At 49.5% G+C, this 17,965-nt stretch overlaps 4 protein-coding genes across 4 annotated transcripts; 3 read left to right on the top strand and 1 right to left on the bottom strand.

Annotated features, from left to right (window-relative positions):
* Positions 1–919: 919 nt before the first annotated feature.
* On the top strand, positions 920–2,143 carry N0V96_001178 (uncharacterized protein; the record flags this gene model as incomplete). Its single annotated transcript, XM_065756156.1, has 4 exons — positions 920–931; positions 1,069–1,281; positions 1,500–1,751; positions 1,862–2,143. The coding sequence occupies 4 exons, from the start codon at positions 920–922 to the stop codon at positions 2,141–2,143; spliced, it is 759 nt and encodes a 252-aa protein (XP_065615396.1).
* Positions 2,144–3,271: 1,128 nt separating this feature from the next.
* Positions 3,272–5,337, top strand: N0V96_001177 (uncharacterized protein; the record flags this gene model as incomplete). Its single annotated transcript, XM_065756155.1, has 8 exons — positions 3,272–3,311; positions 3,501–3,551; positions 3,622–3,647; positions 3,713–3,772; positions 4,003–4,264; positions 4,319–4,425; positions 4,614–5,117; positions 5,179–5,337. 8 exons carry the CDS (start codon positions 3,272–3,274, stop codon positions 5,335–5,337), a joined length of 1,209 nt encoding a protein of 402 aa, XP_065615395.1.
* A 148-nt stretch (positions 5,338–5,485) lies between these two features.
* N0V96_001176 (uncharacterized protein) lies at positions 5,486–11,214 on the bottom strand (the record flags this gene model as incomplete). Its single annotated transcript, XM_065756154.1, has 7 exons — positions 5,486–7,115; positions 7,169–8,017; positions 8,093–8,111; positions 8,178–9,128; positions 9,186–10,464; positions 10,528–10,976; positions 11,046–11,214. 7 exons carry the CDS (start codon positions 11,212–11,214, stop codon positions 5,486–5,488), a joined length of 5,346 nt encoding a protein of 1,781 aa, XP_065615394.1.
* Positions 11,215–12,919: 1,705 nt separating this feature from the next.
* N0V96_001175 (uncharacterized protein) lies at positions 12,920–14,603 on the top strand (the record flags this gene model as incomplete). The annotated part of the gene is made up of 2 exons (XM_065756153.1): positions 12,920–14,012; positions 14,269–14,603. The coding sequence occupies 2 exons, from the start codon at positions 12,920–12,922 to the stop codon at positions 14,601–14,603; spliced, it is 1,428 nt and encodes a 475-aa protein (XP_065615393.1).
* Positions 14,604–17,965: the final 3,362 nt, after the last annotated feature.

The raw sequence follows: 17,965 nt of genomic DNA, 5'->3' as shown, positions 1-17,965 counted from the left end.
GTTAATGACTATCTTTCGGCCAGAAACAATAGTATGAAGTTGTGCCCTCACGGGTTCCATGAACAAAATCATTAAAACAGACTTGAGTCACTTGGTACCGTATTGCCTCGTCCAGTCAGTTAATCTTACTGCTTCCATGTCCCTTTATCTTTCGAGCCAAAGCGTGAAGTTGAAATGTGGCATGTCTCATATGCTTGGTCACGACAAAATATTAGTTGTGCGCTTAAGCTACCCCAAAGAGAACAGTCTTCAAGTCAATTGTGGACTCCTGATCATAACCAAGTAGACTATCGAAACAGATTGCTTGGTACGACACTACAATGACTAACTCTAGCATAATCTCAGCGAAGAGCCAACACGACGTTATTAATGACAGAGATATCTCGTATCAATCGTATCCTCAAACGAGGGGAAAGCCAGCCAGAATACGCGGGGTTCATACTGATTTATAAGCCAGAGCCGCCAGTAGAGCCACCTCGGCCGATGTTTGGCTCGCCGCCCCCGGTCCTCCAGTCACTTCCGGAACCGAAACCGAGTGGGCTGGCGCGGGCCCCCGGCCCTAGACGCGGGAAGCTGCGTCCGCGTTGCATTCAGCCCCAACCCGATAAAACTCCGCAGCGTCAAACCGGGCCAGTCCGCAGCTTTTCCCCGCTTTTTGCGGACTTTTGGCTGTTCGAGACACCGACATGGAGAAATAGCGTTGCAATGATATCATCCTCGTGGCGATTATGAGAGCCAATAGCAGGCGATCCGATACATTAGGTAAAGAGGGATCCATAGTTGCCTCAATGAGTTTCTGGAGCATAAGTTAATCTCAAGTCCTTCTCATCGACGACAAAGGTCCAGGATTGGATCATTGGCTTTTACTCCAGGCAACAAAACATTCTAGGTTCTTGAAAACCCAAGAACAACATCAAACATGAAGGTCGCAGTACTCGGCGGAACCGGCGAGACCGGAACCTCTATTATAAATGGCCTACTCTCTTCGACTGGGACGAAATATGTGAGGTCTCTGTCTATTATCAAGTCTTGATACCTTTGTTTCGTTGCTGATAAGTCGTCTGATAGGAGGTAACTGCGCTTATCCGGCCGAGCTCGCTGGAGAAGCCAGAGGTCAAAGCTTTGGAGAAGAGGGGTGTGAAGATTGCCTCAGTAGACTTGAGCGGACCCGAAGATGAAATCGCGAATCAGCTTACCGGTCATGAGGTGGTCGTCTCAGCCATTGTGGCAGACAAGCTGCTCGACCAAATTCCCCTCGCCAATGCGGCAAAGAAAGCGGGGGTAAAGCGACTCGTCCCCTGCTTTTTTGGGACGGTGATGCCCGGCAGGGGCATGTTGTGGTTCCGGGATCAGGTGAGAAAGACTCCATAGACCCCCAGAAGATGTCAAAATGGCTGTTGAGCTAATATTTGAACGCGTCGTAGAAAGAGGATGTCTTGAACCACATTCAGACTATATACCTCCCGTACACGATCATTGATGTTGGCTGGTGGTATCAGATCAGCTTGCCCCGTCTCCCTTCGGGACGGATTGACGCAGTCGCGAGCCCATTCGACAACTGGATCGCGGGAGACGGGAGCGTTCGTTCTGGCATGACTGACCTCCGCGACATTGGTAGATACGTCGCCCGCATCATTGCGGACCCACAGACCCTGAATCATAGAGTCTTCGCCTTTACCGAACTCATGTCCCAGAATGAAGTCTACGATCTGATTGAGAAGATGAGTGGAGAAAAAGTCGAGAGGAAATACGTAAGTTCTAGACTACCTGCTTGAGACTGGGAAGCAAAAAGGCACATACGGAAAGAGAAACAGACGGTGAAGGCTTGACTTTGAGCGATTAAACTAACATCGGAACACAGATGTCGGCTGATGAGATTGAGGCTGCAATGGTCAAGGCGAAGGATGACAAGACCAACCCTCATAGGCTATCGGTTTTACAATATCGGAAATCGTGGGGCCTCCGAGGAGACAACACGCCGGAGTACGCGCGCTACCTAGGATATCAAATCGCCAAGGATCTGTATCCCGATTTGACGGGAAATTCATTTGAGGCTTTCTGCGGCGAGGCTCTGGAGGGCAAGGTCAACTCCATCTACGAGAAGAAGAAGCGGGAGGCCATGGAGGCAGCTAAGAAAAAGTAAACAACCAACAGACTTCGTACGAAGTACTTGGTAGGTTCCAACAGGCTCAGCAATTGCGGCTATTGTTGGAACGTTTGTAGGAGTCAGTTGCCGTTCTTGCTAGACCAATGGGTGAGTCCGCAGAAATTCGAAACTTCTATTAAAGTCGCAGTGCATCCACTAGTGAGCTGATCCATCTAAAGGCGACCCCCGTTTCGAGTTGAAATCCATTCATTTGATCTGCATGCTTAAAACCTTGATGCTGTAAATATGGTTCGTAGGCGATCAGAGTTTAGTCTAAATCAACTCGGACTAATACTCGCCTTGGCATTACCAACGATCCTGTACGGATAGAGCTCCGACATAGGAGAACACAAGAGGAGAGAACAAAGAGATCGTGAAATATCAAATCTTATAAATCCGAAGGACTCAAATCCGAGTAACGTGAGTCTCTTTTACGATAGGTATATCAGATACCTCATGCTGTGGTATGTTCGCCGCATTTATCGAGAAGGAAACCAGCGATAACGTACGCCGCCGGAGGGTTGCCATGGTCAGGCCTTCGGCAACTCATGCAGGAGAGCCGCCTTCCAAGCGGGTGGGTGTTTTTATCAGATCCATCAGCCGCCAAGCGCTTCCCCGCCCGTTTTCGCTCAAATCCGAACAATTTCATTTGACAAGATGCCATGTCCATGCCAGCCAGTGGAGTGCGCTTGTGCAATGGAGCCACAAAAGTAGATGGGTGAGACGGGGCCGCCGGCCACCACATCGAAATGGCTAGTAGGAAAACTGGTAGTAATGAGGCCATCAAGGTTCTCTGGTGAGCAAGTTTCTGTCCGTTCTTTAGACATCTCTGAAGGTTCTGCGCGTTTACTTTCGCTTATGACTTTTCAGAAATGCGATTGACAATTCATCGCCAGCGTCGTGTGCTCCGAGTAGACGAACCCTTGTCGCGCACGCCCTAGATTTGGGCAGCAGAAAATTTCGAGGTCTACGGATGAATGACACGCCAGTCAAGATAGATTTCTCAAAATTCTTTATCAGATCGTTCGCATCATTCGGAATTCAAACGAGAGCACTTGTTCTTGTTGCATCTCGGATAAAGTAGCATCGGAAAGGACCATATGCGGCAAGCGATTGACAGAAAACATGGCCACTGAGAACCCATCAACCGGCAAGAAGGTCAAGGGTATGTCGCTAAGCCTCGAACACTGTCTCAGCCGTACACGCGCCTTGGGCTAACTTTCTTGGCTTTGCGAAGCCTTCTTCCTTGGCAACGAGGCAACTTCAAAAGAAGAAAAACGTCTCGTGCAAAAAATAGGCAAGCACTCCCATTATCTCTGCATTAGAAAACGATTGCCTGACTAATGCACCCCAGACTTCTTCATCTTGACATACTGCTGCCTCAGTTACTTTTTCAACTACCTGGGTATGTGCTGATTGAGTCATGTCGATTTCGTAGAAGGAAATGTATCACTGACAATGAACGGAAACAAAAGACCGCGCTGCTTTTGCCAATGCTTATGTGAGTTTCAACATTAGAAGTGAGAAGACTATCGAGAAGCGGAAAGCTGACAGATATTACTTTAGGTTGCTGGCCTCCGCGAGGCCTTGCACATGAAGGGCCATGACTACAACACAGTCCTTTCGGTAACTACTGCTGGGTAAGATCTGGTCCCAAGAACAACCTTTCCACGAGCAAGAGCTGACCGATGTCAAAGTATGGTGGTGGGCCAGATTCCTCATGGCATTGTAATTGGTCTCCAAATCGTCCGGCCGCGGATCTGGCTGCCGTCGATGTGCTGTCTCTGGGCATTCCTGACTGTATGTATCACAGCTGTCAACGAGGTTGGTGCGAGTCGCTAACAGTGTCTACTTAGATGGCTAGTGCAGGTGTCAAAAACACAGCTCAGCTCTGCGTTATTCGGTTCTTCCTTGGCCTGGCAGAGGCTAGCACCTACTCCGGAGCCATCTATATCATGGGCTCCTGGTATAAGCCTGAAGAAATCTCGAAGCGCACAGCCATATTCACCGCGTCAGGCCAAGTAGGCACGATGTTTGCTGGCGTCATGATGGCTGCCATTTACAAGGGATTGGGTGGCCTTGCCGGTCTTGGTGGCTGGCAGTGGGTCTTCATCATTGGTACGAAAAAGTTTAAGAAACCTGCAGCTTGTATAACTTGCTAACAGTCTTCAGATGGGATTATTACGCTTCCTATCGCTATTTTCGGCTTCTTCTACTTCCCGGATATCCCTGAGAACACAAGCGCTCGGTATCTTAGCGATTCTGAGAAGAAGATTGCCGTTGGACGTTTGCCTCCAGTCATCAAAGGGTCACACGGAGTCAACCCGTTCTCTCTCTTGAAGCGCCTAGTACTAATGCCCACGTTGTGAGTCAAAAACAGTGCTCTCATCACAATATGAGTTGAGGTAGTTAACCACGTTACAGTTGGGTTTTGGTGCTGTGGTCTCCAATCTGCGCTACACTCGAGGCTTGGGTTGTCCAGGGCAACTTCATCCTTTGGCTCAAGTACCACGCCGAATCCTTCACGCAGAGCCAGATCAACACCTACCCTTTGGGTGTGCAAGCGGTCGGCATCGTAACCAATATCATGGCAGCATGGCACATGGACGCGACCGGGACCCGGGTGCCCATGGTCGTACTGGTTTGTCTTATCCAGATCGTATGCGCTGCGATGCTTCTCGTACCGAATCTGCCTTACGCTGGTACCATGTTCGCATTCTACGCATCGGGTTCGTCGTACATGGTCAACCCGTTGATCTTCGGCTGGGCTAGTATCATTCTCCAACGGAGCGGCGACGAGGCGGTACGCAGCGTGACGGTGTACGCTATGAACATTGGTGCCACTACGCTTTACACCTTCTGGGGCATCGTCTTTTACGCGGCTGATGAAGCCCCGTATTGGAAGAAGGGTGCGATTGTTATGATCGTGTGCAGCGTCATCGTCCTTTGCTTCATGGGACTCGTTATCAGGGTAAGCTCACCACAATTGGAAAGATCACTTGGGGTACAAGTAACTGACCGTGATACCACAGATCGACAGGCAATCACTTGCAAAATATGGGTCAATGACGGTGGAAGATTTCGAGCAAGCCGCCGCAGCTCGAGAGACGCAGACGCCGCCTGAAGGTGAGAGATCCGATGAGAACGAGGATCAGAAGAACACAGTTTCGGAAAAAGTGACGCCAATCTGAGTTTGAATCAGATTTGTCAATTTACGACCTGGCCGTCTCAATAATCAGACATCACGGGGTGGTGTCTGACCAAGAGAAGCTTTTGATACTCTTTCATTTTCCAGTTGCTGTATAAAATATGTATCATTGAAAGGTCTCAATTACTTGCTCATGCCCACACCTTCCTGAAATTGTCTTCGAAAACCTGCTGCAGGAGCTTGAAAGCCATGTGAACTTTCACAAGACCATCACCGCCTCCCTTTTCCCGATCTGACCCGAAAGACGTTCCTTCTGACTCGGTTGCCTGAAAGGCTCTGCTTGCGTTGCTACTCGGGTGATGGGTATCCTCCGAGGAGCCATCCGACACATCTTCCCATGATTCAACCACCGCTTCTTTAGATCTGCTAGAGCGGAACTTCGTCTTTGCGTTCGCAGTAGCAGATGAGGTTGCAGGGTAATCCGAGAATTTTGCTTCCAATTCCTCTCTGAGTCTCTCCTCTTCGATGGTGTCGCCAACATCTCGAACATTGATCATGTCCGAGTCATCAGCATCGGCTCGACCTAGGATGTTCTCCAAGCTTGTTACGATGGTGGCCAATATCAATGAGAAGTCTTTCAGGCGGAACCATACATCGCCGCCCTTGATTCCGTTGTCCCGCACGAGAGTGTTGAGATCACCGTGCTTGTAAAAGTCATAGATGTAGGCGTTCCAGGGCACGCCATTTGTCTCTTCAGGGTAAATGGGGATGTACGGGATAGCAGATTCGTCAAGGAACACACCACTGCGAATTGTGTTGCATAGATCGTGGATTGTATCAAAGTCATCTGTGAAGCCTGACAGCGCAGCGAAAGGGGATCGAAGAGTCGGATAAGGAAGTATCGGAATCTGCGCCGTTGAAATATCAGCTGAGATTTCCCCGACGGCGCCCACGCGGCGCTTCGTGAAAGGAAGCTGGTCATCTGGAGAGTCCTGGAGATTTTGTGCAATGAAGTTGTGAACGTAAGTCTTGAAAATCCTTAGAGTCTCCTTGTTGTGATTTCGGAGGACGGTTTCGGCCTCAAGCGGCAGTCTAGGTAGAAGGACAACGGAAGGCGATCGATGTACGACGTTTTCGAGCCATTCCCGGTTGTTGTACTTGCTGCAAGGAATGCGGCAGAAGAGATGACACAATACTGTCAACAAATTGAGGATGATCTCTCCTTGCTTCCGTGGGTTGATAAAGTCCTCACAGAGCTTGTGCAAGTAGCCTTCCTTGAGCAGAGAGTGCAGAGCAAACACAGCGTTCTCAGTGAAGTACAAGTGGCCCACCAGGCCCGAGAAGTTGAGGGGGGCTCCTGTTCGAGAGAGAAGGTGCTGTCGCCGGAGGTACTCGATGGAAAAGCGCACGTGGTGCTTGACGGTCATCTGCGAGGCAGGTCCACCGAGAAACAGACGTGTTTGAGTCAACAAGGACTCCACTGCATCAATGGCATACTGGGAGTTGTTCGTGCTGTGCAGCAGGATAAAGAGCCGAAGAATCAAAGTGACGGAAATGGGGAATTGGCCTCTGAGATCGGGCAACCGCGAAGAGATGATCTCCATGGCACGATGATGGGGGATGCCATGAAAGACGACGTTACCAAGGAGGTCGAACCCACGACGTCCAGCACGTCCTGATGCCTGCCGGTAGTTGAGAGCCGTGAGGAATGCCGAGTCACCTATAAAGACAACAGTTTTGCAAGGCATATTCAACCCGAGAGCGAGAGTACCGGTCGCAACAACGACCGTCAAGTAGCCCTTACGGAACAACATTTCTACACTTTGCCCCTTGAAATCAGTAATTGCTCGAATACAAGGCTAGTTTCAACTTACACTTGGCGGTACTGCCGGTTCATACCGGCATGGTGGACACCGAGTCCCCGGCGAAGAGCGTCGATTAGGCGAGGCTTGATGCCCAAATCATCCAGAGACCTAATGCGGGCCTCTAAGTCCTCAGCTGTGAGTTTAGTAGTGTCCGCGAAATTGTACTGCGGAAGCGGCGCCCCGGGATCGAAGCTTTCCCACGGGCTGGTTTCCCGGCCTGCGTCCTCCCTCACAAGATCAGCTTGATTCAGGGCTGCACCAGAATCCTTTGCGTCGTGTCTCTCCTCCTTGGACTTTGCAGCCCCAGTTGCTCTAGTCGCTTTTGCTCCTTTCTTCGCAGCTTTGCTATCCTTGACTTTTCGCCATTTTTGATATGAGTCCATCTTCCGCGCCCACTCTGTACTTGTATCTCGATGCTTTTGTTCAGCATCTTCCAGGACTTGAAGAAGCTTGAGAATTACCTTCTCGCATCCAAGCCGGTCGTAATTGAAAAGGATAGCTGGCAGGGCACCCCGGGAGCGGAGATCAACGAGGAGTGAGAACGAAGAGTCACCATAGATGTCTGCGACGACCTCGGGCCTCTCAAGGTCTATCGCTGATGAAGGGCCATTTATCTTGAGCCTCTTGTATACTTCTGGAAAGGGCGACTTGGGATCCTGTTGCCATTGCCAGAGCTGCGCTTTGAGAGCAGCCTCCCACTTGATGATATCCGACTTCTTCACCAACTCTGGCAACGCAATCTCGGGCTTGAGGCTGGGACTGATACGAAATGATTCGTTTTCAGATTCCTTCATGGTCAGCCAAAGTCGGAGACAGTCGCGGGGCTCGAGACTGGCATCGTCAAGAGTCTCGCGGTTCCTTAGTTTCAATCAGTTAGTCAAAGGTGGCATTAAAAGTTTTGCAAGACCACATGAGATTTGTACCAAGACTCACTTGTTGATAATGCTTCCGACTGGATGCACAAACGTGAAACGCGAGGTTTCTCCTGCTTCAGCATCCAAACCGGGGATTGGCAAACGCTCCACTGGCTCTAGTCCTTCAAAATTCAGCGTAGAGGGGGGCTGATACAGAAACTTTCGCAAGTCAGAGTATCTGGCCGAGTGAACTATCATTTCAAGTTCAAAGCCCTTGGTCTTCTGGGTTCCTGCGAGCCACTCTTTGAACTCAAGCGGATTGCCCACTGTAGCAGATAGGGCGATGATGGGACAAGGAGCAAGAAGCAACAGTTGCTCCCAAATTATGCCGTCTTCGGCCTGGCCAATGCAGTGCACTTCGTCAAAGATAATTCTCTTAACTCTGCGAGCCCAGGATCTCTCATTCTGCGCGTTGGTGGGTGCCAGAAGCATGATCTGGAGGATGTGCGGAACGGTCACCAAAACCTGACAGCCGGTGGGGTTGTTGACGCGGTAGTCTCGAGTGTGAATGGCCCAAACCGAACGGCCCTCATGACGATAAGACTTGGAGAACCGAGCCTGAACTTCCGCGGCAATCTGGTTGACGAGTGCTTTGGTTGGGGCTACGTAGACGAGGACGTCGTCATCGTTGTTCTGCAGGATCTTCTTCATGGCGTAGAACGAGATAAAGGTCTTTCCGGCGGACGTGGGAGCGACGACGAAAAGGCTCTTGTCGTGATCGATGGCATCAAGCACGCTTCGTTGCCAGGCATCTGGGCTGAAAGTAACGCGCGGGTCGGGGGCGGAGTCGAAGCTTCTCTCCAGGTAAGGGCCACAGTGAGCCAATTGGAACTCGAGACTAGTCGTCTGGACTTGTAGATGCTTGCTTGATACTTCATACGTCGAGACGAACGGAAGTTGATGTTTGACGGGCATGGAAGGTCCGTCTTGAAGTTCACCCCGCGGGAACTTTAAAGCCTTCATCAAATACTGGACCTGGTGTTTTGTCTCAACGGTGAGGGGCAAGGACGTCATATCTCTGATCTGGGCCCAGATCATTGCCAATGTACTCGATTCTAGAGCAATGAGGTCAGAAGAAGAGACGAAGAAACGTAATTAACGCTTGCCCATACCTGAATCGCTGAAAGCCTTTTTCGGGGGTCTACGAATAAGTTGGAGGCCAAGGATGTTGCACATGTACAACATTATCTCGCCGCCGACAGCCTTCTGGTCCTCTGGAGAAAGACTTGATAAGTACCTCTTGACCCTCAAGTAGCGTTGTGGGACAGACGGGATCCTATCAAAGTCCCGGCATTTCTCTCCCCAGTTCTTGATGACTACCGTGGTTCTGGATTGAGTCCTCTCCTCCCTCAATCTCCTCGATGTCTCAAGTGCACTCTCTGTACCACTTTTGATCGATTGACCTTGTCTTCTGACCGTGCCGGCTTGCTTTTTGACCCTGGCTGAAAGGTCTGTCTTCTTGGCGACAATCGTCTCAGGGTCAATGCTTTTTCCAGTAGAATTAGTAAGGCTGGCAGAGTAGGCAATCGTGTCGGCCATGTATCTCTGGTTCCTCTTGCTCGCGAAGAATCCTCGACGCTTTGGGATATGCTTGGGGTCGATGCTCTTCTTCGAATTGTGCCAGTGAGAGAGCTCTTGAAAGATTTTGGACTCAGAGCTTTCATCCTCCATCACGAATTGGCTTGTCAACTTGACGTCTCCCAGATACTTATCCAACACGGGATGGCTGAATGCAAGGATCGACTGGGTGTCTGGGGCTCGGTAGCTGACGCGATGTGTTCCTGCGCCACTTTTGATCTGTGGAACGGAATTCGGCATGCAGTAGGATACGTCGACGCCGGACAATCGCCGTACAGCTGCTGCATACCCAGATGCGGCATCACTTGGGAGTTGGAGTATTTCGAGTCTCTCCAAGACCTGACTGTAGAGTCGACCGTCAATGAGATCACAGACTCTCCAATTGAGGTATTGTCCTTCTTCTCCTCTGGGCCACTGCTGCATCAGGTTAATTGCTACTTCAGCAAAAGTCGCGAGGAACTCCTCGATGCCCGAAGAATTCTCCAGCTTGAGTGGAGCCTCCACGGGTCGTTGTAAGAGCGTTGCGTGCTTCAGCAGAGCAATGTGTGAGAGGAAAGCAGCCACTAGTCTGTGGTTGTGTACATCTAAAGAGGCCTTATTCGACAAGAAGACTGCGCAAGTAGTGACCGCTACTTCTTCCTGGGCCTCGACTTCGCCGTCAGATCGAAGCATTCGCCACTCACTAGGCTTTGGTATGGTCTGGAGACGTTCGATGGTCCGTCGGCAGCCGGGATCGGGTTTCGTCGCCGGTGTTGGCTCTATAATTGGTACCAATGTCGCCGAGGTCGGTGCTGTTGCAATGAGAGAATATACCTGCCATCAAAGGGTTACGTGAGCGTTCTGTGATCTGTTGTCAGAGGTAGCACGAAACTTTACCTTGGAGCTTCGAAACTCGATGTCGTCGATGAAAGCCAAGCTGTAGCCGCGAAGACCAAACAGATACATAATATTCAACAGTTTCCCCTCCTTTGTCGTGTCTAAATCTGAAGACCTGCCTTGGGACATCATGACAAAGTGAAAGCGGTGGTGATTGGTGTACTCCAAGAACTCGGAGCTCGTGATGGAAGGAAACACGTAGCTCATTGGAGAGTCAATGCCGCGATCGTCGAGACTCATTTCAGGATGTGGTTTGGGACATCGCAAGTGCTCAATAACGACAGCACGCGTCAAGAGGTATTTGTAAGATTGATCCTTTGGAGAGTCAGGTGGTGTCGCTAGGTCTTGGTGACTGTCGAACCACAGGACGTGGAAGTTGCATCCCCGCTCCTTGAGTTTGGCCAGGAAGGCCTCGATCGCATGTACCGCATGAAGTAGCTGGAAGCCGGCTGTGTTATCAGTTAGCTGAGATCAAGTAGGTAATTGACGTATTTGGAGGGGTGTCGGGAGATGCCCACCGAGATAGTCGACATTTGCAGACGCGAGACAGTGAGCCACCAAGGATTCTCCATGGATGGTGAACAGCTCTTTCCCAGCAAAGTCACCAACGATGTCAACTCTTAGAGGACTCAGACGCTGCTTCCATTCCTGTAGAGAATCCATGATCATGTCGTCTGTGGACGCCATGGCCGGCGATATCGGTCGATTCGAGCGGCGCTAGGCGCGATTTTAGAATGGTCTGGTTTGTGGGAGTTTGTTCCTTTTCGGAAGATAAGGAAGGAAGGGGAAGAAGTTCTCAGGAATCTAAGAAGTAGAAAGAATTTCAGCCTGTACGGCTGTGCATTCACACAAAGGGTTCAAAAGAGCGAGTTTGTTGGTTGTGTTAGGGCTAAGGTCGGTAGGCCTCCTGCAGCACACAGCCGCTCCTTAGATCAAAGGGAAGCACATTTTTCTACTACGCATCATTCACTTTAAAAATATGAAAACGCAGCTTGTCCCTACCTTATCATATAATTCATAGTATACGAAAAGGAAGCGGACTTTGCTGTCGATTTCGCCAGAAGACTCCACATCAGCTTTAGCGTTCAGTGCGACTTGTAGGACTCCAAGGCAAACAGCACGGGTCAAGTATAGGCCACGCGATAGTTCTCATATAATCAGCTGGTTTCTTTTCTGATTCCTTAAGAACATTAGTATGCATCTTGCTCTTCCTCACCTTTCCCGGGCGCCGATAACGTGACCTGGAATTTCGACTGGATGTACTCGAACCTCGATATGAAGCCCTAGGCACCATATTCGTACCAATGGGGCTGATTGCCATCACTTGAAGTCTACCAGCTGTCCCAACCCCTTATATTGGTAGTGGGGGGAAATCTCTAGCTATGACACGTTTTATTCTGGCTGGGGGCTGGAAAGTACAAATGGCATGTACACAATATCTGCGGGAGGCCGTCCGCACATCTCCCACCCCCTAGGTGAAATCATCGGGGACATAGCATCAAGTAACTGACCTTATTCCAGTCTATACTTGCTATGTATTCCGGCACGTATCGTTGATTAATAAACTTGACTAATTCCACGCATTGATTGAGTAAGCTTGCAACTGAACCTCCATAGTATTGTCGTTCACGATAAGAAGGCTATGCACTCCATACATGTAGTCAAGTATGAATACTGCTCATTCTCATTATATCGACAAGTCCAAGAACCCCGGTTGTATGCTACATCGAACGGCTTGTATCCTCGGAGAGACCATTCCTTAGGTTCACTCGGCTGGGCCCTGAATCCTCCAACTAACAGGACTCTACACATGTCGACCTTGTATCCTGGCTAGAATCATGCATCATCAACAGAGAAGACTCGGAAACGGCATCGACCTTCCCGAGAGATATGGGCCCGTCTGGCCCATTACATCAACTGCAACGTTGTCTAGGTTGCAAGTGCGGGGATCGTTTCAAGTACGACGTAAACATCGTCAAAGATTCAACAATGGCAAGCTTACACCACTCATCAATTGCTACTGAGTACGGCAGAGCAAGAATGATGGCGAAAGAGAGGACTGCGTTGCCGCCAGAGCATGCTGAGGCGACCGAGGCGGGCCTAATGCCGCACATCAGCTTCATCTCCTCTCCTGCTTGAACCCAAAATCCCGTCTGATCTTTTGGACCATACACTCGTCGGCTCATAAATTAACAGATCTCCCCTCCTGAGTCGGTAGATCTCCCGTATCCCCCGATTTCGAAATTGTTCCTGACTCTTTCGTCCTGATCCTGACTCAAATTGGTTGGCTTCAAGGTTCAAGACTGAGTTGGTGACAATGGGGTCTACCCACCACCTCGATAATCACCTCACCGAACACAATGGTAATTGTAATGGCACTCACTACAGAAAGATGGATTACGATGTTCTGATCATTGGCGGCGGCTTTGGGGGATGCTACGCGTTACACCAGCTGCGCAAGTCGGGCTTTTCGGCACACATCGTGGAAGCTGGATCGGCCCTCGGCGGCGTGTGGCATCGGAACAGCTATCCCGGAGCACGAGTTGACTCGGAGACGCCCTACTATCAGCTTTCGTTGCGGGAAGTTTGGAAAGATTGGACATGGTCGCAACGCTTTCCGGGGCACGCGGAGCTGAAGAGATATTTCACGCACGTCGACAAAGTTCTTGATATTTCTAAAGACGTGTCCTACAATACTGTTGTGGTTGGTGCCGACTTCGATACGGTGACAGCCAAGTGGATCATCGAAACCGATTCAGGACGGATTATCACGTCACGATTCTTGGTTACGGCGACGGGCAGTTCAATCAAACGATATGAGCCCGAATTCGCAGGAAAAGATCTCTTCAAAGGCATAATTGTACACCCCGCGGCATGGCCTGTTTCCGGAATCGATCTTGAGAATAAACGAGTGGCCATCATTGGATCAGGTGCGACAGGCGTTCAGTGCGTGCAGGAAATTGCCAAACAGCCTGGCGTGAAGCTGACAGTCTACGTGCGAAATGTCAACATTGCGCTCCCCATGCGTCAACGCGAAATCTCGGAACTCGAGCAGGACAGCTTGAAAGCGATATACAAGACACTATTCAGGTTGGCGAGGGACAGTAGTGCCGGACTACCGTGCGATGGACCTACCCAGGTTACAAAGGAGACAACAACGGAAGAAAGGGAAGCATGGTGGGAGGAGCTATGGAAAAGAGGGGCCTTCAACTTCCAAACAGGCCAGTATACGGACTTCTTGGTGGACGCGGAAGCGAATCGTTTGATTTACGAGTTTTGGGCAAAGAAAACTAAATGCCGGGTGCAGAACCCGAAGAAGCGAGCAATATTGGTGCCTGACAAACAGCCATTCCCATTCGGAACGAAACGAAGCAGCTTGGAGCAGGATTACTATGAATGCATGGACCAGGATAATGTGGAAGTGGTGGATGTGAAGAAGACAAGCATCCGCGAATGGACAGCGCGTGGTATCGTGACCGAAGATGGTAAGGAGAGAGAGCATGACATCGTTGTGTTAGCAACGGGGTACGATAGTATGACCGGAGCTTTGACAAGCATGGGACTCCGCGGTAAAGACGGCATCGACATGAAAGAGAGGTGGAGGCAGGGTGTTTGGACGTACCTTGGCTTGATGGCTCGAAGCTGTCCGAACATGTTCATGATATACGGGCCGCAAGGTAAGCACGAAGCCCTACGTACCTTTTCTGGAAGACCTCAAGTAATTGACGACAACTGAAACAGCTCCTACGGCTCTGACGAACGCGCCGGTGTTCATCGAGCAGCAAGTCGACTTTATAACAGACTTCCTGGTGAAGCTGCGCATGGAAAAGATCACATCCATCGAGCCACGTCGTTCAGCTGAAGAGCACTGGAAGAAAACAGTACAGGCAATACACGAGGCTTTACTTTTTAGCAAGAGCGATACATCCTGGTATGTGGGAGGGAACATTCCCGGCAAGAAGAAGGAGCAGCTCAACTATCTTGGTGGTATCCCTCAATACCTTAAAGAATGCCGCGAAGGCACCAAAGACTGGAGCAATTTTAATGTTGTCGTGGGAGTTGGAAATGCGGTCTAAACCAAGATTACCTTGAATAGACCAAAGCAATGAGATCTCAGATGATGACAGATGTCTGCAGCAATTTTTTCACCATTAACTGGTTTGCATGAGCTTCGTCTCGATTTCCTGCTCTATTACCTTATGATATGGAACAAAGTATGTAGTAGCAAGGCTAAATGCCCTGTAGTCTAAGGTGAATTTGTTTATTCACAGTCTACTTAATTATACATTAAGGTGCTGTCCGAGATGGTCCCAGTTTGGGTCACGGGACAATACCATTGCCAACCGGTCAAGTCCCAAATCATGGCAGCATCGTGCAAAACCACCGTCTTCAAGTGTGTCAATCGTTGACTCGATAGAACTCCGTGAATTATTTAGCGATGCAAGTCGTTCTCACCGTGACTGCTGCAGAGATGCAAAGTTTTTGGAGCAAAGGCTTCATTGTACAGGCTGCTAGCTACGAAGGATTTGCAATTTTACAGACGTCGGCTTACAACCAATGGGATATACTGACGAGATACTAGTTGTTTTCTTTTCATCTTTCGTCTCCAACCTATTACATAGTTGAGTTGTTAAACCATATCATATGATATTCAAGGTGATATGTTTGAAGATTATGAAGCATTGCGCACAAGTGACGCTACCAAGTAAGTTGAGTTGTCGAGACCTGAGTTCAATGAATAAGACGTAATCTCGAAAGTTTGCCTCAATAGCTCGGGCCTTGTATAGCACGTTTGTTTTTGATGTCAACGCAAAGTATGTGGCTGTAGTTGTAGAGGTGCTTCTACATCGACGAAGCAAATTTATTCTTCTCGTAATGTGAATGGGAAGATATTTTAGTAACCGAGTTATAAATACATCGACGTCCCAAAGATTGCAGGATAAAGCCACCAGAAAGTAAGAGTAGTCACTGGATGCTACAAAATAAGTCTTGATAACCTGCAATATTTCGGAGAGCAATAGAGAAGTATCATCATAACTTTCTAGACAGAAACTCATGCTAAGTAGCCCTTCTTGATTAACAATCACCATCCTAGGATATTCATAGCTCTGCTGAACTGATGCCTGTCGCAGCCATAATTTCGTGCCGAGGCATCCCGATGTTCGCCATCAACATTCCTCTTCCCCCGCCTCAAGCTGCTCAACATCGGCAGAATCACTAAGCACAGTCTTACAACCATGAACTCGTCCAAAAGTGTCGGCAAATGAACGGAAGCTAGGCCTCAGCATCCGGTCTCTTAACCAATACGGCAAACAAGATCATACATCAGGACTACATTGCTCATCTATTCTATCGTTTCTTCAGATGAAGAAAGAAATGCTTGTAACTTCCTTCTACGGCCCAGATCTTCATCACCTTAGTGCCGACCTCCCTACCTTGGAACCCCCGCATGCCATGAAGCTCCCTTTTCTATGCTCAATTTCATACAATAAGAATCCACATTGCGCCCGCTAAGCTTCACCAAGCTTTTTCATCCCACTTCGTAGTTAGAAGATTGGGTTTCCGTGGCGGCGGAAGGTGTACTTCCCTTTACTACCCCTCCTCTTTGACTCCCCCACGGCATAATGCTCTCAGTAACTCTCGGGAAGTCTATTTCTCGCAAGAATGGGAGAGGGGGCGGGGAAAAGCACGGATTTGATAGAGACACATGGGCTGAGACGCACCGAGGCCTAGGGACAGTGGATGATTCCCAGCTGATGACCATCTTTATTTTGCACTGATCTTGCATGAGCATTGGGCAACACACATACACACATACCCGTCCACACACACATTAGTGCCTTTATCTACATTGCTTATCCGTACGTGAGGCTTAACTCCGCCAGGCGCTCCCTGATCTTTTGCAAGTGGAAAAGTACCAGTAAGTCTCCGTAGCCAGTGGACAGAAATAGCACAGAAGAGTTCAGAGACTCGAGATAATTCGACTATCTGTACATGTCCTCAGGATCGACCATACTCTTCCGCCAAGTCCCGTGACATCTGCCACAATGAAGAAGAGGGAGCCGATCCTTAGGTTACCGAAGATCATCACGTGTGTGGCTTGACATTTCATGTGGCGCTTGCACTGTCAAGCGCCACAAGTGAGGGGTAGTGTGGCTGTGTACATCACCAAACCGTCACTATGACCTGTGGCTTGTCGCGCATTGGTCCACCGTTCCAATTCAGACACCACAAAAAACCTGTTCTTGACGGCTTCTTGAAGTTGGATCTACAGGGGAAACTCGATTCTGATAGGACGGCTCTGTTTCTAAGAATGTCCTGCCAAAAACCTTCCCTGGTTATTGTGGCATCCGTGATGTTCATTTTTGTGGCGAAAAAGTACTGGGATTCGCGCAACGATCAGAGTTGCGTGGTGGGAATCCCTCTTTTCCTGTCTCGACATTGTTCGAAAGCCCATCATCACTATGCGACCTAAAGTCGAGCTAATTGGCTGGATGCCATCGGGGAGGTTCAGCGTTTACGAGGTAAGTCGAGGGCTGCCTTACTAATTTATTGACGGAGACATTCTGGGTTGCTACAACGGCGACCTACGGATATAGAGACAGAATGGCAAGTCAGTGCCACCACTCTCAATCAGTATCTTGGGATCCATGCTACCCAGTCGTAGTCCGGATTCCTCGGAAAGTCCAAAGTCTCTCAATTTCTTTGCTCCCTGTACGCTCAAAAGCACGACATGAGATAGGCGAGACGGAATTCTGCTCGTTGGATAATGATATCAGCAAGGGAAGAAGCACCTGGCTGAACTAGCTGGCCATTTGAGAGACTACGGTCAAAATTTCGGTGATAATGACCATGCAGTTTCTGACTCTATACTCACCTCGTGGGCATGGCCCTGCCTTCTCCCATGATAAGGCTTCAGATTTCGATGCTACCTTATTACACTGCATGCTCAAAGTTCAACAATTTCGTTATTTTTGCAGTGGCTCATGCACCCGCGCCGCAGGCCGCACGGGAAGAAGGGGGGCGCGCATCCAGAACTGTCCAAAAAAATGCTTGGTCTCCTCAACGCTAGGCCTAAATAGAACGGAGCATGTTGCCAGATTCGGGCCAAACTCGAGTCGTGAGTCGTGAAGGTTGTTTACTGGACAAGGGGGCTTTTTTGCCCGGCCCGGCAGATGGTGGAGACCAAGGCTCAGCCACACCCTTGCACTCACCTGTCTGCGGGACATTCTTTTCTCTCTTTTTGTTACGGATACGTGGGATTCACTGTACGGATGATATCCGGACAAAAAGCACATGAATCGACGTGATGGCGGAACGCATCCGTATTGCTACCGTGCCCTCATGTGTGGACTGACCACCTCCGCTTTTGCTTACCTTATCACACAAACTTTGTCTTCGGCTTGGACAAGTTAATTGCTATTGTGGAGATGATTTT

The sequence above is a fragment of the Colletotrichum fioriniae genome (assembly GCF_027942845.1).
Source record: "Colletotrichum fioriniae strain IMI 355084 chromosome Unknown scaffold_1, whole genome shotgun sequence".
Classification (NCBI taxonomy): domain Eukaryota; kingdom Fungi; phylum Ascomycota; class Sordariomycetes; order Glomerellales; family Glomerellaceae; genus Colletotrichum; species Colletotrichum fioriniae.
The sequence above is the reverse complement of the archived record's forward strand: the minus strand, read 5'-3'. Positions and strand labels throughout refer to the sequence as shown.